Source organism: Heterodontus francisci, chromosome 20, assembly GCF_036365525.1.
Source record: "Heterodontus francisci isolate sHetFra1 chromosome 20, sHetFra1.hap1, whole genome shotgun sequence".
NCBI classification, from domain to species: Eukaryota; Metazoa; Chordata; class Chondrichthyes; order Heterodontiformes; family Heterodontidae; genus Heterodontus; species Heterodontus francisci.
The window spans coordinates 39,221,962-39,245,295 of NC_090390.1; the positions used below are offsets into that span (position 1 = coordinate 39,221,962).

A 23,334-nucleotide genomic window follows, 5' to 3' on the forward strand; every position below is an offset into this window, starting at 1 on the left:
GTTGAGGAACTTAAAAGTAATTAATATTAGTAAAGAAAATGTACTGGAGAAATTAATGGGACTGAAAGTTGACAAATCCCCTGGATGTGATTGATGGTCTACATTCTGGGGTTCTAGAAGAGGTGGCAGCAGAGATAATGGAATGCATTATTTGTGATCTTCCAAAATTCCTTAGATTCTGGAATGGTCCCACTGCATTGGAAGGTAGAAAATGTAAGACTGTTATTCAAGGAGGGAGAGAGAAAACAAAGAACTACAGGCCAGTTAGCCTGACATCAGTCATTGGGAAAATGCTGGAATTCATTATTAAGGAAGTGGTAACGGGGCACTGAGAAAATTATATTCGGCAGTCAAAATTGTATTATGAAAGGGAAATCATCTTTGACAAATCTATTAGAAGATTTTAAGGATCTAACTAGCTTGGCAGATAAAGGGAAACAGATGTATATATTTGGTTTTTAAAAAGACATTTGATAAGGTGCCATACAAAAGACTGTTGCACAAGATTAAGTGCTCATGGGGTTGGGGGTAATATACGAATTAGGAGCAGGAGTAGGCCACTCGACCCATCGAGCCTGCTCCGCCATTCAATAAGTTCATGATTACTCCACATTTCCACCTACTTCCGATAATCTTCCACCCGCTTGCTTATCAAGAATCTATCTACCTCTGCCTTAAAAATATTCAAAGACGTTGCTTCCACTGCCTTTCGAGGAAGAGAATTCCAAAGACTCATGACCCTCAGAGAAAAAATTTCTCCTCATCTCTGTCTTAAATGGGCAACCCCTTATTTTTAAACAGTGACCCCCTAGTTTGAGATTCTCCCACAAGGGGAAACATCCTTTCCACAACTACCTTGTCAAGACCCCTCAGGATCATATATGTTTCAATCAAGTCGCTTCTTACTCTTCTAAATTCCAGCAGATACAAGCCTAGACTGTCCAATCTTTCCTCGTAAGACAGTCCACCCATTCCAGGTATTAATCTAGGAAACCTTCTCTGTACTGCCTCCAACGCATTCACATCCTTCCTCAAATAAGGAGACCAGTACTGTACAAGGTACTCCAGATGTGGTCTCACCAATGCCCTGTATAGCTGAAGCATAACCTCCCTACGTTTGTATTCAATTCCCCTCGTGATAAACGATAACATACTATTAGCTTTCCTAATTACGTGCCGTACCTGCATACTAGCCTTTTGCGATTCATACACTAGGACACCCAGATCCCTCCACATCTCAGAGCTCTGCAATCTCTCACCATTTTTATTCTTCCTGCCAAAGTGGACAATTTCCCACTTTCCCACATTATACTCCGTTTGCCAGGTCTTTGCCCACTCACTTAACCTATCTATATCCCTTTGTAGCCACCTTATGTTCTCTTCACAAGTTACTTTCCTACCTTTCTTTGTGTCATCAGCAAATGTAGCAACCATACCTTCGGTCCCTTCAGCTAAGTCATTTATATTAGCGTGGAAAGAGGATCATTTAAAAGGATAGAAATCAGAGTAGGAATAACCAGGTCATTTTCAGGTTGGCAGGTTGTGCTGCAAAGATCATTGTTGGCCCTCAGCTTATTTACAATCGATATTAATGGCTTGGATGAAGGGACCTAGTATAATGTATCCAGGTTTGCTGACAATTCAAAGCTTGGTGGGAAAGCTGTGAGGAAGACACAAAGGGTGGAATCTTTTCACCTTAGTCCCTGCTGGAACAGCAGGACCATTTTTGGGTCTGGAACCCGACTGTCTGAATTGTGCACCCAAGCCATTGCTCTTTACCAGAGCAAATGAAGGGTTATCTGGCCTCTGGGCTTCCTGACCAATTAGAAGGGCAGGCAGGATGACGTGTCCATTCTGTCATAGGAAGGCTTTCTAATCAAAGGGACCAGGGCATGGGCTAGAAAAATTCACCAGGACTTGGATTTTTGAGGCTCCAGCAACCACAGAAATGAAGAGGAGATCTGGACAGGCTGTCCCCAGGGTGTCTCACTCTTAACTGGCAGTCCTGCTGTGGGATCAGAGGGGCTGCAGTGAAGTGAACTTTCCCAAGGATGAGGAAGAGGCCAACCTCTCTAAACAAGCAGGCATGGATGGAAGTGGCAAGGAAGTGTCCTCCCTCCAACCCAGTGACAGTGCACCAAGAGAATCTAGGGCCCCAGGAGGGCACAACAAATGAGTGGCATAACATTTTCAGGTGCAAAGCCTCACACTGACTTTTCCAGTATTCTCCTGCACAGGACTCCTCAGGGTAACATACCTTTCAACTTCACTCATTCTTTTCCCTCCAGGCACCACACATCCGCATCTGAGCAGCCAACACTCAGTCACTTCAGTCTATTGTCCTCTCACAAGATGCCTTATAGTCACCCTCCACAAATGGTGTCCTTTCCTCTTCTGCACACAAGTCACTCTGAACACTCGCACCTCTCTGATTTCTCTCCTTTCAGGACAGGAGATCACACAACTTGGTGAGAGGTAGATACCCGGGGGGGGGGGGTGGTGGGGTCCTCCAATGACAGGTACATGGATGGATATTGGTAATGCTTGCCCACCTGCTCCCCTGGGAAGGTGGTCATGTTCCAGGAGACTGTAGATGTCTTCAGCGGCCTGCTGTGAGAGACTGAGCATCTTGAGGCACTGATGTTCAGACAAGTCGAGAGAGCTGATCCTCTGCTTGTAGACCCTGTGTTGGGGGTCTTGCCTCCTTCCAGTTTGATCTTGGTGTCCATTCCCTCTGCCCTATGGAGGGGCGTGTGGCTGAGGAGAAGGCAGCTGGTGTTGCTCCTGCTGAAGCATTTGGTGGTGGTGTGCCCTCTGATCTTGACCCTCAGCAGAGATGGAAGGTGGAGCTGCATAAGCTGTTCTCATGCCATGTTAAGGCTGGCATCAGGGAAGTGTAGCTGAAGGTGAGTAAAGTGTAAAACAGGTGAAGTGCATTCCAAGAAGTTGGCAATCTTCTGTCAAAGCAGTGAAAGCACTCAGAGAAGTGCGAACAGCAATCTCAACTCTCAATGCCCATGTCTGAAGCGATCCAGTGTAACTGATCAAAGCCTTCCCAGCTTGTCAGTTTCACTGAAGCTCCTCCCACTGTGCACTCACCTCAGTGACCCTGACAGTTTGCTGACAAATCACGAAACAGGTTCCCTAGCTGGGAAATCCAGGATTCTGGGTTCAAACAGCTCATAATTGGTTTAACAACCTCAACCACTTCTTAATTACTTACACAACACATCCAAGGGGGTTGCCCACTCTTCTTCAATCTTACCTGGGGAAAGCTTGAAGAGGGCAGGATTATGTCGGGATCCCAATCAGACATCAATTTCCAGGACATTCCCATCCCGCGTGCTCCCAAACCCACCTCCACAGGGCTGGGAAAATTCTGGACAGAGTCTGCAAATGGTTATAGATAGGTTAAGTGAGGGGGCAAAAAAGTGGCAGATGCAGTATAATGTGGAGAAATATGAGGTTATTAACTTTGATAGGAATAGAAAAACAGAATATTTTATAAAATCGTAAGAAACTATCAAATGTTGGTGTTCAGAGGTGTCCTTGTACATTGAACACAGAAAGTTAACATGCAGGTACAGATATTCATAAAAAAGGCAAATGGTATGTTGATCTTTATTGCAAGGGGGTTGGTGTACCAGAGTAAAGTCTTTCTGCAATTGTACAGGGCTTTGGGGAGACCACAGCTGGAGTACTGCAAAGTTTTGGTCTCCGTACCTAAGGAAGGATATCTTTGTCTTAGAAAGGACGAGTTCAGAAGACTGAGAGGTAATCTCATGGAAATATAAAAGATTCGTAGTGGTCTTGACAGGGCAGATGCTAAGAAGCTGATTCCACTGGCTAGAGAATCTAGAACTAGGGTTCACAGTCTCAGAATATGGGATTGGCCATTTAGGACTGAGATGAGGAGAAATGTTTTCACTCAGAGGGTTATGAACCTTTGGGATTTTCTACCCAAGGGTGTGGATATTTGGTCTTTGAATGTATTCAAGGCTGAGATTGATGGATTTTTGGACTCTGAGGGACCAAGGGATATGGAGATTGGGCAGGAAAGTGGAGTTGTGGTCTAAGGTCAGCCTGAATCTTACTGAATGGCAGAGCAGGCTCAAGGGGCTGTATGGCCTACTTGTGTGCCTATTTCGTATGTTCCACTCCTCCATTATCCCTGATACCTGCTCCCTTTCCTCCAGAAGGGTTCCCCACAAGTGCAGTAGGTGCATCACCTGACATTTCACCTTCTCCCCCACCACTGTCCAGGGCCCCAAACATTTATTCGGGGTGAAAAGAGATTTACGTACTTCTCTCAACCTAATATACTATATTTGCTGCTCACAATGTGATCACCTATACACAGATGGGATGATCATTTTACTAAACACCTCCATTACATCCGTAAGCACAACCTTGAACTTGCCACTTTAATTCTCCATCCGAAACCCACTCTGACCTCTCCGTCCTTGGCCTCTTGCATTGTTATAATGAAGCTCATGCCAGCTTGAGGAACACTTCATCTTCCTAAAAGGCAACCTTATAGCCCTCTGTCTTACTGACTTTAACAACTTCAATAATAGATCACATTTTTTCTCTGGCAGCCTGTACTGGTAATGCAGGATGGCTCACCAGTGCATACGGGAATGGGGGATGCTGTGATTTGTACATAGGGAACCACCAGGATGGACTGTACCCCTGGGGGTAAATTTTATGCAGTCCACCACAACGGATTTGGTGGCGTGCAAGGTGATTTAATCATGCAGGAGGTGTTTTTTTCAGATTCCTGATGGCTGGATATTTTAGAGGAATTAAGTCGTCGACAGGTTTGCGGCGTTCCGGGATTATCCAGCACGGTGGCGGATTGCAGCTTTGCATTCATTTACATGCCATGAATACTCATTACCCCACGCAGTTTGGATTTAGTCCTACCTGCCAAATTAACTGAACAGCGAGCGATATTGCTATACCACCCAGTTCACCAATGTTTCAACGTGGTATACAACAGTCAGATTTGTGCAGTTGCGTCTCAGCACTGTGCTCTTCTCTTTTTCACTCAGCCACTAAACTACGCCAGCATTGCAATGGATATTTACCTCCACACTCAGCACCAGCAAGGGTGAATCATCGCAGGAGATGGCGCCAACAGCCTGGGCGGGGCCTACATGTAGGAGCGGGGCAGGGTAGTCGGGGAGGGAAGGGTGGGGTTGAGCGGGTGCATGGAGGAGTAGAAGAGGGAGGAAGGAAGGGAAGAGTGGGGTTGATTGGGTACATGGAGGAGCCGGGGAGGGAGGAGGGCAGTGTCCAGGGTTTGTAGTGGCTGATTTTGACGATGAGGCTGGCTGTGTGCGATTGCAGAAGGTTGATGTGTTCCTGTCAGAAAATTGGGCATGAGAGGCCTAAAAGGAGGGAGGATCGCTGTCGACGTTGGAGTCCTGTGCATCCCCATCAGGGTACTGGCTGGCATAAGGTATAGTCAGTCATGGGGGGAATTGTATACGGTGGAGGTGGAGGTGGGGGTGGGGGGGGCGTTGGTGAAGGTCGAGACAGAGTTGGGTATTCGAGATCATCACAGGGAGGAGATTGGGAATCTGTAATTATATCAAGGTGGATTCTTGGAGGTTCAAAAGGTGAGAGTCAGCAGTTACATGGTGACGGGAGTAGGGGTGGAGGGAGGGATGGCATGTATAAATTGATGATGAGCCGATCCAGGGGGGAGGTTCTATGGTAACAGGGAGAGGGGTGAAGGTAAATTGGGTGGATCAAGGGGCATGCGCAACATTTTCTGGAAGACGAATGCACACCAGGTGTCCAATCAAGGAATGCAAGTCGATTGGGAGGAGACAAATGATGGTAGGTGGGATCTCCTGCTGCATGCAAATGTAAAGCACATGTCTGCAATCTGCTCATGACTTTCATGGTTCTACTGAATGGCAGAAGGACAGTTTTATAGCACTCTTATCACAACAATTGAAAAGCTGCAAAGACATGAATCTCATACACACAATTTGTTCGCTAACACGCAAACAATTGAAAAAGGAGAGACAGAGGAGGGACCTTGGCAATCAATAGATGATGCATCAACAGGAGCAGCAGGCAGCACAAGAGGATGAGGCTGCTCAGATATCTAATCATTTATGGGCAATGAGAGACCTGCAACAGCACCTATACAACTAATGTAAGGGGGTGACCACAGAAGAATCGAGAGACAAATGTTGAAGTGGAAATAGCCATCATTCCAGACTGAAGGTGAAATGTCAAGGTTTAAATCACACAGGACTCTTTCATAAGTCCTTTGCAAGCATCAATGGGTGCCAACATAGGTCTGTAAAATAAATGTACCTTCTCATGTAGGACTAATGGAATGACTTAGGAGAGTGCATCAAAAATTAAAGCTAATAAATATATTTGTTACATTCTTTCCATTATGTACATTATTTACATCACCTGTACCACCTTAATGCTCATAATTGTTTAGTTTTTCTTTTCCTACTGCTATGTCTAGGTGCAACCCCGACTTTAGCAGCTGAGGTGGAGGTGGAGGTGGAGGTGGGGTGGGGGGGGGGGGGGTGGTGGGTGGGACATGGATTAAGGATGAGATGCTGCTTCTCCTGGGGGTGTACTGAGAGGAAGGCCCTGGGGCAGTGGGCATGCGCTTCTCTTCCATCTGGGTGCACAATGGCACCTGCCTGTCTCCCTGAGGGGAAGGAGCACCTGTAGGGAGGTCCAGGTTCCTTGACCCCCCTTGTTTAGACTCTGCTGCATGGAGCTCACAGCAACAGCAATGGAGTGTAGGTCAGACCGCATATGGCTCGAGTGGTCAATCAGACGTACCACGGAGCTTACCAAACTCTCGCCTGAGGAAGATATATGCTCAAATGCCTGGGACATGGCAGATGTCTTGGCTTGCATGGACTCCTCCATGGCATGCGCACAGCAATGCATGAATTCAGGCATCTCAGACATAATTTCCACATGGCTTTGCTGCACATCCAGCAGACCTCTCCATCACTACAGAGGATCATCATAACTGTGGAGCTGAGCAGGGGCCTGGTCCCCAGCAGTCCTCCGATTTTCAGGGGACCCAGCTGGCACATGCCCCCTCAGCTGCTGGGCCATGTCTGTGTCGTGCACACCAGCTTGTGACCCAGATTCTAATCTGAAACCCCCTGCAGACCGCGTGGATGTATTTGCGCTGGCGGAGGTGGAAGAGGTAGCTGACAGTGCACCTGCTGGGGCATTGGCTTCTTTTTCCTCCCCAGAGGAGGATTCTTGGGGGCCACATGGCGTTCTGTGACTCAAGAGCGGGGACCTGCAGTGGAGACACAAACAGACACACTTTAAGCACGTACTTCGCATGAGTTCACACAATTTCCTTCAGTTTCCACATATGGCTGCTAGAGCAGAGATGACACTTTATCTTTTTGCCTTGTGGCTCCTGCTTTGACACCTCCGCTCGCCCTGCCTCCCTCCTCTTGTGATCTCAGAGGCCTCCTCCTCAGCTGTGGTCAGCGGTCTGATGTCAGGGACCTCCCACCTTAGCATGCTCACACTGGTTGTGGCTTCGTTTCTCCTGCAACAGACAGTGCAGATCGAATGACTTGGCAAATTATACATCACAACCACTGCATACATGCATCAACATCACTCATTCTGCATTGGCTTTCGCACGACACATCCAATCACATCAACAATCCCAATATTCATCATGTAGTAATTGGCACCAAGACTGCTCATGCATTCCTTGTGTCCCCGCTGCCTTAAAGACACAGAACCGTAGAAAAAATCCATGGAGCACCCTCGCCAGGACCGCTTACCCTTGCTGATCTGAGCAAGTCATTGATTCGCTTGCAGCACTGCACCCATGTTCTAAGTGTTACTCCACAGTTCAAGACCTTCTCCACTACCTCCATCCAGGCCGCCTTGGTGAGGCGGGAGGGTCGTCACACTCCATCTGCAGGGAAGAGGAACTCCCACCTTTCCCCGACGGCCTGGAAAAGAACCTGCAGGGAGGCATCTCTGAACCGTGGGGTGGCTAATTTAAACACAAAATTGCATGGGAAAGGGGATTTGCAGTGGGAGTGGAAGTTACAACAACTTCTGGTCCTGCCGTAGGGAACGGCGCATGTCTAGTTGCCTTTTTATTCGATAACACGCCCGGGCCACTGGAGCCTTTCGCTTTGCCTGATTTTCCATGTCCCTCACCCCACCTCAACCCCTCTGTTGTTTTGATGTAACCATTTTTTTTAATTCATTCATGGGAATTGGGTGCCACTGGCTATGTCAGCATTTATTGCCTATCCCTAATTGCCCTTGAGAAGGTGGTGGTGAGCTTCCTTCTTGAACCGCTGCAGTCCATGTGAGGTAGGTACACCCACAGTGCTGTTAGGAAGGGAATTCCAGGATTTTGACCCAGCGACAGTGAAGGAACGGTGATATAGTTCCATTTCAGGATGGTGTGTGACTTGGACGGGAACTTGCAGGTGGTGATGTTCCCATGCATCTACTGCTCTTGTCCTTCAAGGTGGTAGAGGTTGTGGGTTTGGAAGATGCTGTCTAAGGACCCTTGGTGCGTTGCTGTAGTGCATCTTGTAGATGGTACACACTGCTGCCACTGTGTGTCGGTGGTGGAGGGAGTGAATGTTTGTGGATGGTGCGCCAATTAAGCAGGCTGCTTTGCCCTGGATAGTGTCGAGCTTCTTGAGTGCTGTTGGCGCTGCACCCATCCAGGCAAGTGGAGAGTATTCCATCACACTCCTGACTTGTGCTTTATAGATGGTGGACAGGCATTGGGGAGTCAGGAGGTGAGTTACTCGCCGCAGGATTCCTAGCTTCTGACCTGCTCTTGTAGCCGTGGTATTTATATGGCTACTCCAGTTCAGTTTCTGGTCAATGGTAGCCCCTAGGATGTTGATAGTGGGGGTTGCAGTGATGGTAATGCCATTGAATGTCAAGGGGAGATGGATAGATTCTCTCTAGTTGGAGATGGTCATTGCCTGGCACTTGTGTGGCGCAAATGTTACTTGCCACTTATCAGCCCAAGCCTGGATATTGTCCAGATCTTGCTGCATTTCTACACGGACTGCTTCAGTATCTGAGGAGTCACGAATGGTGCTGAACATTGTGCAATCATCAGCGAACATCCCCATTTCTGACCTTATGATTGAAAGGTCATTGATGAAGCAGCTGAAGATGATTGGGCCTAGGACACTACCCTAAGGAACTCCTGCAGTGATGTCCTGGAGCTCAGATGATTGACCTCCATCAACCACAGCCATCTTCCTTTGTGCTCGGTACGACTCTGACCAGCAGAGTTTTCCCCAATTCCCATTGACTCCAGTTTTGCTGGGGCTCCTTGATGCCATGCTCGGTCAAATGCTGCCTTGATGTCAAGGGCAGTCACTCTCACCTCACTTCTTGAATTCAGCTCTTTTGTCCATGTTTGAACCAAGGCTGTAATGAGGTCAGGTGCTGAGTGGCCGTGTTTCGGAACCCAAACTGGGTATCCCTGAGCAGGTTATTGCTAAGCAAGTGCTGCTTGATGGCACTGTTGATGACACCTTCCATCACTTTACTGATGAGGCGGTAATTGGCCGGGTTGGTCTTGTCCTGCTTTTTGTGTACAGGACATAGCTGGGCAATTTTCCACATTGCCGGGTAGATGAGAGTTTTGTAGCTATACTGGAACAGCTTGGCTACGGGTGCGGCAAGTTCTGGAGCACAGGTCGTCAGTACTATTGCCGGAATATTGTCAGGACCCATAGCCTTTGTAGTATCCAGTGCCTTCATGCGTTTCTTGATATCACGCGGAGTGAATCGAATTGGCTGAAGTCTGGCATCTGTAATGCTGGGGACTTCAGGAGGGGGCCGAGGCGGATCATCAACTCAGCACTTCGAGCTGAAGATTGTTCATGCTTCTGCCTTATCTTTCGCACTGATGTGCTGGGCTCCCCCATCATTGAGGATGGGGATATTTGTGGAGCCACCTCCTCCAGTTAGTTGTTTAATTGTCCACCACCATTCACGGCTGGATGTGGCAGGACTGCAGAGCTTAGATCTGATCCATTGGGTATGGGATCGCTTAGCTCTGTCTATTGCATGCTGCTTATGCCATTCACACATCTACTCGGTTTTAGATGTAGCTTTTATTTTTCAAACTTCTCACATCATTGACAGTGTAAGACAAAGGGGGGCAGTCAGCTCTACTTTTAAAAACTTGGTTCTATTATATACTGTCTTATTTGCTCATTGTACCCATCCTTACCATCTCCCAGTGCTTCAAATTCAAAATCTTTGTTCTTATCTGCAAATCCCTTAATGACCACTTCTCACCCTACCTCTGCAATCTCCTCTAGCCCAATGTCCAAGACTGTGTCCTATGGTCCTCCATCTCTCAGTGTTCCTCACTTGGGTGGCAGAGCTTTCAGCTGTTTATATCAGCTCTGTGGAACTCCCTCCCTAAACGTCTCCGCTTTGCCACATCTCTCACAGTCATTAAAAGCTTCCTCAAAATCTGTGAACTTTTTTGTCATTTCTTCTAATTGTCCTACTGCTTGTCCTTATGTGAAATATTTATCACATTAAATCTGCATTTGTTTTTACCTGATTTACAAAACAATAATCAAGTTTTTACATCAAGATTTTGTTACAACCAGGTGAGAAAGGTGTCTAGGGGTCTTTTACTGTCTTCACCTGGTCTTATTGTAACAGGGTTTAATTTTAAACACACTGTTTTGAGCTCCCCTTTGGTGAACCCTTGTTCACCACTTTCCAATTATAAGGCAAAGAAATTAGCATAAACAGACTTTCTTAGGTTCAAAGAAGAAAAGTGACATTTAATAAACCTTAAACTCTAATACTGTTAATGCCTACGGATACATGCCGTGCCCCACGCTAGCATGCATTTGCACAAGCAAGTAGGGACAGAAAAGAGAAGAATAAAATGGAGAGGTTTGAGACAATCTCTGACGAGGGGTGTTTACTGTTCTTTGAACTCACTGTAGCCCTTGATTGTAGGTAGTCTTGCTTTTCGCTGGGGCCCAGTATTCTGCTTAAACCTGTTCACTGTAGGAGACTTTTCTCTCTTGGGGTGCACGTGTCTTCAATGGGTCTTCAGTTCCGTGAGAAAGAAATGGGAGCAGACAGGTGAGAGATCGTTTCAGTCCAGGAGCAAACAGCTTTCTGAGTTTCAAAAACTCTGTGGCAAGTTCAAATTCATGTGACTAAACATGTCTGACCAGGTCTCGTGTGTATTGGAAAAGCAGGGACCAGGTTCTTTGTTCCAAGACTGTCTGCCAGCATGCAAATAAAGGTCTTTCCAGTGAGGGGCCTGACAATTCCTGGTCAGAGGCCCTCTTTTCTCCCCAGCAGCAACTTTAAGTTGTAATGTTCATGTGGCGAAATAATGTGTACCTCATTCTTGGCAGGTGGGGGCCTGCATGACACCTCCACACCCAGGGGAATGAAATGTGACTTGAAAAAACAGAACAACACATTTCATTCCAAAGTTTGAGAGAAATATAAGATACAGGAAGAAAAACCACGCATTTCTCTCATTCATTTCCATTCATTCATCATAAAGCTTATTAAAAATTGTCTTTTCTGGGTGCCAATGCTGCTTTAATTTCCCCTTTTTTTCCTGGAGAGTTGGTAGTGGGCGGGTCTATCCTGAACTCAGTCATGTAAAGACTTTTGACGTCTGGGTGGTTCCCTTTTCCTCTGACTGTGGGGGAGGATTCTTTGTTAATCTCCCTTTGTTCTCTGGGACACTCCTACCTGCAAGTATTTGTGCAGACTTGACTGCACTCTCCTGTGACACTTCGACTAGGTGAGGCATCACCATCACGGTTTCTGTGCCCTCTAGAGATCACTCTTTGTCTGTGCAGGTTCCTATAAATGCTGTTAGCAACTCTGGTGCGGTGCTTCTGGAGTCTGCATTTACATAGGAGGATGTGGAGTCTAACTTTTCATATTTTTCAGGGTTGGCTGACCAGACAGTAGGGGGTTTTCATCTGGAATTCCTCCTAGACTTGCTTTAACTGCCCTCTGGGTCACTTTTCCCCTTCTGTTTCTTAACTTTTGCCAGCTATGTGCCTGCCTTTCCCCTTGTGTTCTCAGCAGGGGTCCCTTACAGTTCAGCAGCCCTCGGTTGCAGGGCCCTCAACACCGATACAGGACTTAGGGGTGCAGGTTTCACTGTAGGTTGGGGTTTCCCCTCAACCTGTCACATATGGCAACTCCTGTCTTTCGTATACCAGCATGTACAGCCACTGTAGTTTCGTGGGCTCTCAATATTTCTCCCCAGTACCTCTGTGGCACAACTAACTGGTGAACTACTGTCCACCCCTTGCCCTCAGGTCTGTGAGGAGAACTGCATTTCCTCATCAGTACCTCATTCTTTAAATAGTAGCAGTCAGTGACTCCCTCTGCTTCACTTTCAGACTGGTGATAACTCTCGCAATACTGGGTCAGCTCGTTGAGCCTCAGCTAGGGAAAATCCATTTAATTCATTCCCGGGTCTCCTAACTTTCCAAATAAATTCTCGGCCAGGCAGACCTCATGGTCATTTGCTTGCAGTGCCAATGCAATCTCCTCTGGGGGAGCTGGTTTGATCATGGCCTGATCCACTACACATTCAGGGAAACTGCAGGGAACCGTCTCCTGCCACTGCCTTGTCTCTTTGACCTCCTGCTGTCTTTTTTTCCACTACCACCTTCACCTCCGCAGATCACTACCTAGGAGCAGGTCAACCCCGTCCACAGGCAAATTAGGGACAATCCCTTCAGTCACCGGTCCCGAAACTAGGTCACACTCCAGGTGCACCCAGTGTACAGGTGCAGACATACACTGCCCTCCAATACAATTCACCACCATTCTGGTGTTCACCGCACTCTCTGGGGGAAAGGTCAGGCCTTTTCCCAGTAAAACAGATCTGGTGGCCCGTGTCCCTGAGAATTACTATGGGCTTGCTTGCCTCACTCGAGGGATGTGGGGTTACTTTCCCTTCAAACACAAAACCCTGATAACCTTCAAGAATCCTATTAACTTTTCCTGCACTGGCTGTAGTAAGCTTCCTGGGTTGCACTCTTAATGCAGTTAAAGTCACAGCTTGCTCTGTGCTTTCCATCAGGGTCTTGTCTCCACTGAGCAGGTTTGGCCTAATTAACCCAACCAGTTTTCCCTTTAGTTTCCAGCAGTCAGCTTTTAAATACCCTGCCTTATTAGAATGGAAGCACATAGGTCTCCAGGTCTCACTCTTGCTCAAAGCACCTTTTTTGGCTGGAGGAGGGCCCTCTATGTCTCCTGCTTTCTTTTCTCTTCCAGTACTGCCTGGACAGATATCACCTTCCCATCCTTTGTCCTTTTTGGATTGATGGGGGTGATTGGGAAAACTTCTCCCCTGGGAAACAGACTTATAAATTAAAGCAAACTCATCAGCGAGAACGACCACTTGCTGGGCTCCCTGAACCCGCTGCTCCTCTACATGAGTCTTTATTGAGAGTGGGAAAGTGTTTTTAAATTCCTCTAACAGAATTACTTCTCTGAGAGTCTCATAACTGAGCTGTATTTTATGAACCCTTGGCCACTGGTCAAAAGCCAGCTGCCTACTTCTTTCAAACTCCAGATAAGTTTGATTAGCTTGCTTTTTGAGGGTTCCAACTTTTGGCGGTAGGCTTTGGGTACTAATTCATATGCCCTGAGGATAGCATTTTGGTCAGTTCATAATTTGATGAACTCTCATCTGGCAACAAGGAATAAACCTCTTGGGCTTTTCCAGTTAGTTTGCTTTGCATTAAAAGAGACCAGGTCTCAGCTGGCCATTTTAGCTGCCTTGCCAGTTTCTCAAAAGACACAAAAAACGCTTCCACATCTTCCTCACTGAATTTTGGAATTAATTGAGCGAGTTTTAGCAATTTTGTACCCAGCCCTGAATTATGCTCCACCGTATTGGCTATGCTTTCACTGGGGTTACTCTGTCACGCCCTAGTTAACTCAAGACCTTCAGTTCTCTCTCTACAGATTCTTTCTGGAATATTCGTTCTCTCTCTCTCTCGTTCCTTCTGGAAGACCCTTTCTTTCTCTCTCTCCTGTTCCTCTAATCAAGTTTTCTTTGTTCCAATTGTATCTTTGCTAGCAGTACCCTCTCTGGGTCTGCTTCTAACACTGCTTCTGCCTCTTCAGATTCAAGGGAAAAATGGTTGGCCACTAGGCCTTAGGAGTTCAGACTTCCGAGCCTTGCCACGTACAGTGATTCCCACACTGCTCAGCCATTTTCCTCAACTCCTCCAAAGACAGTGCTTTTAACTTATCTCAAGTTATTTCACCCTGGCTTGGAGAGCTGCTCGCTTCAGTTGTAGACATGTTAGTATTCAATTACCACAACCACAAGAAAACCTGTATTAATCTTTTTCTTTTTGATTGGGAACTATTTGGCTTCATACTTCCAATTTCTTTCATTTGTCTGTGGGTAAAAACCCGGACGAGCAGGTGAGAAAGGTGACTTGGGGTCTTTTACTGTCTTCACCTGGTCTTACTGTAACAGGGTTTAATTTTAATTTTACACTGTGTTTTGAGCTCCCCCTTGGTGAATCCGTGTTCACCACTTTCCAATTATAAGGCAAAGAAACTAGCATAAACAGGCTTTCTTAGGCTTAAAGAAAAGTGAAATTTATTAAACCTTAAACTCTAATTCAGTTAACGCCTACGGATACAGGCTGCGCCCCATACGCGCATGCATACGTGATACGCACATGTAAATAGGGACAGAAAAGAGAAGAAAAATAAAATGGAGAGGTCTGAGGCAATCTCTAAAGAGGGGTTTTCACTGTGCTTCGAACTCGCTGTAGTCCTTGATTGTAGGTAGTCTTGTTTTTCGCTGGGGCCGGAGACCTTTCTCTCTTGGGGTTCATGTGTCTTCAACAGGTCTTCAGTTCTGAGAGAAAGAGGTGGCAGCAGACAGGAGAGAGATCACTTCAGTCCAGGAGCAAACAGCTTTCTGAGTTTCAAAAACTCTGTGGCAAGTTAAAATTCAAACAGCCAGTTAGTCATGTGACTAAACCGGTCTGACCAGGTCTTGTGTGTATTGGAGAAGCAGGGACTGGGTCTTTTGTTCCAAGACTGTCTGTCAGCATGCATAAAAAGGTCTTTCCGGCGAGGGGCCTGGCAATTTCTTGTGATAGGCCCTCTTTTCTTCCCAGCAGCAACTTTAAGTTTTAAGGTTCATATAGCGAAACAATGTGTGCCTCATTTTTGGCAGGTGGGGTCTGCATGACAATTTAAAGAAAGGTTACATTAGGATTGCTCACCATACAGATCAAAATACACTGGAAACAGCTACAGCACCGTCAGTAAACATATATAACATTAACTGTTAAGTTCACATATATTTCTAATTATTGTGAAAGCGTAAAGGCCTTTGGTTAACCTCTGGTTAAGTCTAGATCAAATTAGTACACTGGTTCATTGTCTTCACCATTCTTAACATAAACAGTGAACAAGGCATGAATGAAGCTTCAGTGCAACATTTTTATACAATGCTACCTCATCACCCACGCCATTGCACACAGCCAATCAAGGTCAAGTGTATTAAGTAAATCCAAGTACAAAGTAATCTATGTAACATCTACAATTACCTTCAGGTGAAGTACAGGTGTAACTCAATTCCTATATCAACAGATTTAACGTAACAGGAGTAGAGAAAAGTTTAAAATAAACTGGAGCGGTAATATTTGACTAACAATTGATCAATTTTACCACTATAAATTTAATCTGATTTTTCAAAGGTACCTCCAAATTATTGAATACAGATATCTATACCATTAAATATTGCAGCTGTCAATGTACTTCCATTATTCAATTATGAATAATACATGCGAATGATGCAGATCAACACATTAAAATTCATTCAATTAAATCTTTCAACTGAATTTTATTCTCATTCCAAGGAATGCCATGGACTATAGTACTCAATTTCAGAAGCTTTTTTTAAACCCAGTACAAAGTTATTTCTATTTAACATCTACAATTATCATAGATCTGCGAGTAAACTGAAAGCTATCACTAATACGCAGCAAAGAATCAGTCAATTTCCACTGTGGAAAAAGTGGAGGAGGTCTGTGTTTTAAATCAAATTCAGGTTTTGCACTCGTGTACAGCAAGTTACTGTATCATACATATATCACATAATGGCATAAATTTCCTTAACTATAGGAAATGTTTTCCTCAAAAACAGTTTCTTTGTTTCCTAAGACATCAAAGAATGTTGCTTCAAGTATGTCTGCTCTGAATAAATGTCTAAATGTAAAACTGTAAAACAGTGCAAAAAACTAAGCCAGGATAACTATTTGCTCTACAATTTTTTAAACCAATGGTTTTAGAAATATCCTTTTTGCAAATGCCTGTATTTACACATCATTCTCAGCATTTCATTACACATCTCTGAAACTTGCTGAATATCAGCAGAACAATCCTGTGACAGTGGCATGGCTTAGCTGCGATTATGTAAGTACATTTTATTTCAGCGAATGCATGAAATTATCCAAGTTATATTCTGTGTCGTATTGCTGCTGATCCCAAAGTTCTCCAAGATTTTCCAAGATTGCTTTCACAGATGGCTTCTCAGTGGAACTAGATCCTTTATCCTCTTGGCCATCCTTGAAAAAAATTTTTAAAAGGGGTAATCAAAAATGAAGATACCTTGTCAGAATAAATCATATTATCAACTCTCGCATAAGAAACAACCAGCAAGTAGCCCAGTCCTTTAATCAAATAGCATAAGGTCAAGGTTCCTCCTAGGACAACATAAAGCAGTTTTAATGTCAGGGAGCGTTGTTGACTGAGACACAGAAGCCGGAATTTTACCAGCCCTCCGAAGACATCTTCCTGCCTCCACAGGATATCGCCAACACTTGGATCGACAGCGGCTTGTGAGACACTTAATTACCTATTAACGGGCACTTTAAACCCCCGCTGGCATTTTATCTGCCACATGGGGGAACCACCAGGTACTTCGAGGTGGCCCCCATGGCTCTGACACCACCACTGGTTTCACACCTCCGATCGCTGGGACCTGCCTGCCTGGCCCATTAAAAAAAATTCTTACCCACCCTTTGAGGGTGCCTCAACATGGAGGCACCTTTTCCTCTCTGCAGCGGACACCTTTATCAGTGGCGCTGCTGAGTTGCCAGCCCTCTGCTTGGGCTGGCAGTTTGAAGAGGCAAGCCGCCGTCCTTAATTGGATGGCAGTCCTGGCGACAGCCTCTTAATTGGCTATCGCCGGTAAAATAGCTTCCGTGGTCCTGCTGCTCACCGGCACAGGCTCAGGCCACGCATTTTGTACTGACATTGGGACTTCACTCTTGCTTGTAAAATTCCGGTTACAGTCTCCCATCGAAGGTGCTTACAGTTATAAGTGTTCTGATCTCTGGAGACCCAACATTATAAACTTAAATTTTCTTTGTGTTCTGCCATTGTATTACATGCCTCCTTCTGTTTTCCTAAATGCACAAACTTTGTGCCCTTGTATCTCACTATTTCATAGAACAGCAATGACTCAACATTAGAATCACAGAATAGTTACAGCAGAGAAGGAGGCCATTTGGCCTGTCGAGTCCATGCCAGCTCTCTTCAAGAGCAATTTAGCTGGTCGCACTCCTCCGCCCATTGAATCAGATCTCCTTTGACTGCTTCAAAGAGAACTGTTGGAAGGGTTCAGGTTAAACTATTGACACTGCCATTAACATGAATTCAGATCTATGCCTATTTAGAAAGATTTTTTTCCCTCTCTTTACTCGCTCTCTCATTCCAACTTCCCAGCCCTGACCAGCATACGTCACAACATACAACTATTGTGATATGATTTTCAAGCCCCATCTGAAACAGCCTGCAATGGAACTTTAGCAAAAGTGGTAGAGGTCACAGACCTCTGTATGAGCACTGCTTGCCCAAGACCCAAGCATAAAGGTAAAAATGCTATAAGGAGGAGGTCACCTTTATGTTGAAGACCTTTCCTTCATAACAGCAAAAAATTAAAGCTCAGTAAGGCTCAAAATTTCTCATGATAAACCATTATTCTTTATCTAAATGTAAACTATTACTAAAAGATTTCCATCTATGGTCATTTAGGATCCAACTTAAATCATGTTATAATGGTTTATTGCAAGTCTCAATGGCTTTAATCCTTCCAGTCAGTGAACACTGAAGAAAAGCTAGTACTTCAGTTTTCTGAACATAGTGATAAAATGTCAAAATAGAGGTCCTTCGCATAACTTAAGCAGTTCTACGCTGGTGTTACACAAGAATTGTAGAATCATCATCCAGAGTTCTATGCCTTCCTTACACCACATCATATAGAAATTGAAAGAGGAATATCTAGAAACTCGTTCTTATTCAAAGTGTACCCTCTATTGCATTTTGAAAAAATATATTGCCACAAAAATACTTTGGTGCCATTTTCTCTTCACTGGCTCTTCACTGGAAGGTGCTCTAGTGTTGTCACTAATGGGAAGACTCTTACGCGTTAGAACAGGTCCACTGCTTGAACAATCATGATCTGGTGCTCCTGGACCCCCACTGAAATAGGCTTTAAAGCTTGTTTTGCATTATATAGCATTGGCAGGGAAATGAATGGCTCAGGATGATCTCAAGGTGCGGTTACCATAGGAGCTGCTTCTGTGGATGTCTTCCTTTACTCTCACTCAAGGATTCTCCTTTGCTGTGATTGACAGGGCCCTGAACTGTGTCTGTTCCATTTCCTGTAGTATTCTCAGCCCTTCCCCCTCCCTGCCAGAACCATACTAGTGGTCCCCTTGTCCTCACCTTACATCCCACACCAGTCTCCATATTCAATGGATCATCCTCCTCCATTTCAGCCACCTCCTGCCGGACACCACCACGAAATACACCCTCCCCGCTCCCCAATAAGTATTCCAAAGGAACCGTTCCCTTCCCAAACACCCAGGTCCACTCCTCAATCACCTCCAACAGGCCTTCCTCTTCCCACTGCACCTTCCCATGCAAGCGGAGGAAATGCAACACCTGCCCTTGACCTCCTCCCTTTCCACATCCAGGGCCCCAAACATACCTTCCAGGTAAAACAGCAACTCACCTCCTCTAGACCCATCTTTTGTTTCTTTACCATTACTGTCTCCTTTTGCTTTGCACCATTATCCCTTTTGTCATTTAATCTCTCCTGCCTGCCACCCTATCACAGACCTTCCCTTTTGAACTCCAGAACCCTCTCCCTTCCCTGCCTCCGTACTTGCTTAAAACCTGTTACATCTCTAACTTTTTCCAGATCTGCAAAAGCTCAATGACCTGAAGCATTAACTGTTTCTCCCTTCACAGATGCTGCCTGACATGCTGAGTACTTCCAGTGTTTTCTGTTTTTATTTCAGGTTTCCAGCATCCACAGTATTTTGCTTTTGCTTCAATATTTTTCAATACATTACCTTGTCAAGAGTGAATAAATCCAGAAGCTGGTCTGTCCCCATGCTCTGGAAACTTGCATTCTCTTGGCTAATGACAGTATTTGCAATGCTCATTTTAAATTTCTGTAATCCCATGATCTTTTCTTCCAACGTTCCTCTTGTTATTAATCTGTAAACATTAACAACTCGTTTCTGAAAAATAAAGAAAAAATGTTTAAATATTCAAATTAATGACTTTTCACCCTGGTTCCTGGACTGCTAGATCCTGCACCAACTTGTCAGTTTTCCACTCTTCTATTTCTACATGTTTCATACCCCCCTCTTCCTCCCATCCACCTATTCAAAACTTCCATGTCTCATAAATGTCTAATTTCTTATTATGCTTCATATTGTCTCATGCTTATTTCACTTCAGCCATTAAACCAATTCCTGTTTTCTATTTAAACACTTTACAGGTCATTCTATTTCTTCTCTTTTGTGTGTGCAACTACGTGCACTGTCTTTCCTTCCCTTCCCTTTATTATTTTCCTTTTAAATGCTCTTCAACTGTAATATCTTCCAATGCAGATGAAGGGTCCACATCTGAAATGTTGACTTATGTTAACTTGTTTGTTCTCTTCACAGATGCTGACTGACCAGAGTGTTCTGAGCATTTTGTGTTTTTGTTTATGGACTTCTTTGGTCAGTTTTATACATATTCAGCGGAAAGTTGGTTGAGACAGGCCAAATTATATTCAAAGGAACAGCTAAGTTACAAACAACTAAGCAAATCACTTGCTCAGCCAGAATCAGCCATTCCTATAGCAGTAATTACGCAGAAGAATTAGACGACACTAACAGATTTGTAACAAAAATATTGTAAACTAGAGCCAGGACCTCTGAAAACTAAATATAATTATGCCATCTTCCCAATCTGAAATATTGGTTCTGGAACTTAGAACATTAAGACTTATACTTTAAATTGTAAAAAAAAAATGTTTTACGTGGGGAACTTTGGTGGAAGTTGATTTGGTAATGAGGAAGGAATAGAAAAAAATGCTTTTCACTGAAAGCACTCTCTGTTCTCACCTACAGTGACTTCAGTTCCATTGATATAGGCTGGATTCCAACCCAACTCAAGATAAAGACTGTATTCTAATCCACTATAGCATTCACTCAGTTAAATTCTTATTTTTATGGCTGTCAGAATTTTCAGTATTGTCTGTAAAAACTTAACTTCGGCATGCTGCTCAAACTCCTCTCTCTGCTAATTACACAGTTTGCTTTTCTGTGATCAACCTACTTTTCCCAGCAACAGATTAGAGCCAATAGCAGCATAGCAAAAGGGGATGATGTTAATTTCTCTTGATGACCAGAGAGGGGAAAATTACACAGCATTGTACACTGGCCTGATCAAAAAAACATTAGAGTATCTAAACATTAGCACATTTAAAAATAAGCTAGTAAGGTGAAATCCCCATTTTGGAAATTCCTGAAATATTACTCTAGTTTCATCTGTAATAAAGAGCTAGTTGCTCTTATATAAAATATAAAAAATATAAAATAAAAATAAAATAAATATAATATAAGAGGAACACTTTGAAGTACTTCTTTGAGTTAGTATGTTAGTACTAAGGCATTTTGCATGTTCAGGATGATCAACAGGAATGGCAAGGTACAACTAGCTGCACTGCAAAGTTAGCCCTGGGTACTTTGCTTATGTAGAATTAGAACAATGTTAACTGCAACGAATTGGTCAACCACAGGAAAGCAAATGTTCATGTACTCGTTTTAAAAAAAATGGAACACAAGACCACTAAATGCCTTAATGGATTTCCAAGCAGGGATAGGCAGCAACATGGCGCACCACGGACATCTGACAAAATTATTGACTCAGCCATGGACATGGGTGCAATTAATCATTATATAAAGTGTATAGCCAACCTAATGCCATCAAAACACAGCCTTATTTAAAACACATTTCTCCCTATTTAATGAGATACCTGCCATTGTTTCTGCTTGCACAAATAGTAAATGTCTGCCCGCACACTTGATGAGCGATGCAGAGAATTCAGATAGATGTCCATCTATCAGGAGTAATCTTGATCGCTTTCTCTCTCTCCATCCCCCCCTCTTCCCTGTGTCCCTCCCCCCATCGCCTCTTTTCCCCCCTTCCCTCTGCCCCGTTCCCTCCTCCTTTCTCTCCCCTCTTACCCCATTGGGGAGACCAAACACAGATTGGGTGACCGCTTTGCGGAACACCGCCACTCAGTCTGAAAGCATGATCCTGAGCTTCCGGTTGCTTGCCATTTCAACACACACCCTACTCTCATGCCCACATATCTGTCCTGGGCTTGCTGCAGTGTTCCAGTGAATATCAATGCAAGCTCGAGGAACAGCATCTCATTGACCGATTCCAGCAGGCTATAGCATGCCTACTGAACATTGAGTTCAATAATTTCAGAGCATGACGGGCCCCTCTTTATTTTATTTTCAGTTATTTTTTTCCTTTTTCCTTTTTATTTTTATTTTATTTTAGTTTGTTTCATCACTCATTTTTCTTACCATGTGCCTGCCCACTGTGTTTTTCAAGTTTGTGCTTTGTGTTCATTTTCTGTCCATTAACACCCTCTCTGCACGAACGCTTTGTCCTTCAACACACCATTAACATACCGTTTGCCTTTGCTCCATGACCTTCTGGTCAGTTATTCTCTGACCCTGTCCTATTAACACCTTTACTTTTGTTATCTCTTGCCCCACCCCCACTTTATTGCTTAAAACCTATTACATTTCAAACATTTGCCAGTTCTGATGAAGGGTCACTGACCTGAAACAGTAACTCTACTTCACTCTCCACTGATGTTGCTCGACCTGCTGAGTATTTCCAGCATTTCTTGTTCTTATTAACTCTCTCCCTCCCTCCCTCACTCACCCCTGCGCTCTCCCTCCCCACACTCTCTCCCCCTCAACCCGCACCCCCCACTCTCTCCCCCTCAACCCACCCCCCCACTCTCTCCCCCTCAACCCGCACCCCACTCTCTCCCCCTCAACCCGCACCCCACTCTCTCCCCCTCAACCCGCACCCCACTCTCTCCCCCTCAACACCCCCCCCCACTCTCTCCCCCTCAGCCACACCCCCCCACTCTCTCCCCCTCAGCCACACCCCCCCACTCTCCCCCCCTCAGCCACACCCCCCCCACTCTCTCCCCCTCAGCCACACCCCCCCCACTCTCTCCCCCTCAGCCACACCCCCCCCACTCTCTCCCCCTCAGCCACACCCCCCCCACTCTCTCCCCCTCAACCATCCCCCCCACTCTCTCCCCCTCAACCACCTCCCCCACTCTCTCCCCCTCAACCACCTCCCCCACTCTCTCCCCCTCAACCACCTCCCCCACTCTCTCCCCCTCAACCACCTCCCCCACTCTCTCCCCCTCAACCACCTCCCCCACTCTCTCCCCCTCAACCACCTCCCCCACTCTCTCCCCCTCAACCACCTCCCCCACTCTCTCCCCCTCAACCACCTCCCCCACTCTCTCCCCCTCAACCACCTCCCCCACTCTCTCCCCCTCAACCACCTCCCCCACTCTCTCCCCCTCAACCACCTCCCCCACTCTCTCCCCCTCAACCTCAACCACCTCCCCCACTCTCTCCCCCTCAACCTCAACCACCTCCCCCACTCTCTCCCCCTCAACCTCAACCACCTCCCCCTCAACCACCTCCCCCACTCTCTCCCCCTCAACCACCTCCCCCACTCTCTCCCCCTCAACCACCTCCCCCACTCTCTCCCCCTCAACCACCTCCCCCACTCTCTCCCCCTCAACCACCTCCCCCACTCTCTCCCCCTCAACCACCTCCCCCACTCTCTCCCCCTCAACCACCTCCCCCACTCTCTCCCCCTCAACCACCTCCCCCACTCTCTCCCCCTCAACCACCT

The 23,334-nt window shown here is 45.6% G+C and overlaps 1 protein-coding gene across 8 annotated transcripts in view; it reads right to left on the reverse strand.

Annotated features, from left to right (window-relative positions):
* Positions 1 to 10,199: 10,199 nt before the first annotated feature.
* btaf1 (BTAF1 RNA polymerase II, B-TFIID transcription factor-associated) overlaps positions 10,200 to 23,334 on the reverse strand; it is a 210,103-nt gene continuing 196,968 nt past the window's right edge. For 7 of the 8 annotated variants that reach the window (XM_068052653.1, XM_068052652.1, XM_068052651.1 and 4 more), the window contains 2 exons: positions 19,443 to 19,613; positions 15,903 to 16,646 (listed from right to left, as the gene is read on the reverse strand). In XM_068052653.1, the coding sequence (XP_067908754.1) occupies positions 16,506 to 16,646; positions 19,443 to 19,613 (312 nt within the window). In that variant the 3' untranslated portion in view covers positions 15,903 to 16,505. Of the gene's footprint in view, positions 15,258 to 15,902; positions 16,647 to 19,442; positions 19,614 to 23,334 lie in introns of those variants that run through there. The other variant, XM_068052646.1, reaches the window with a different exon arrangement.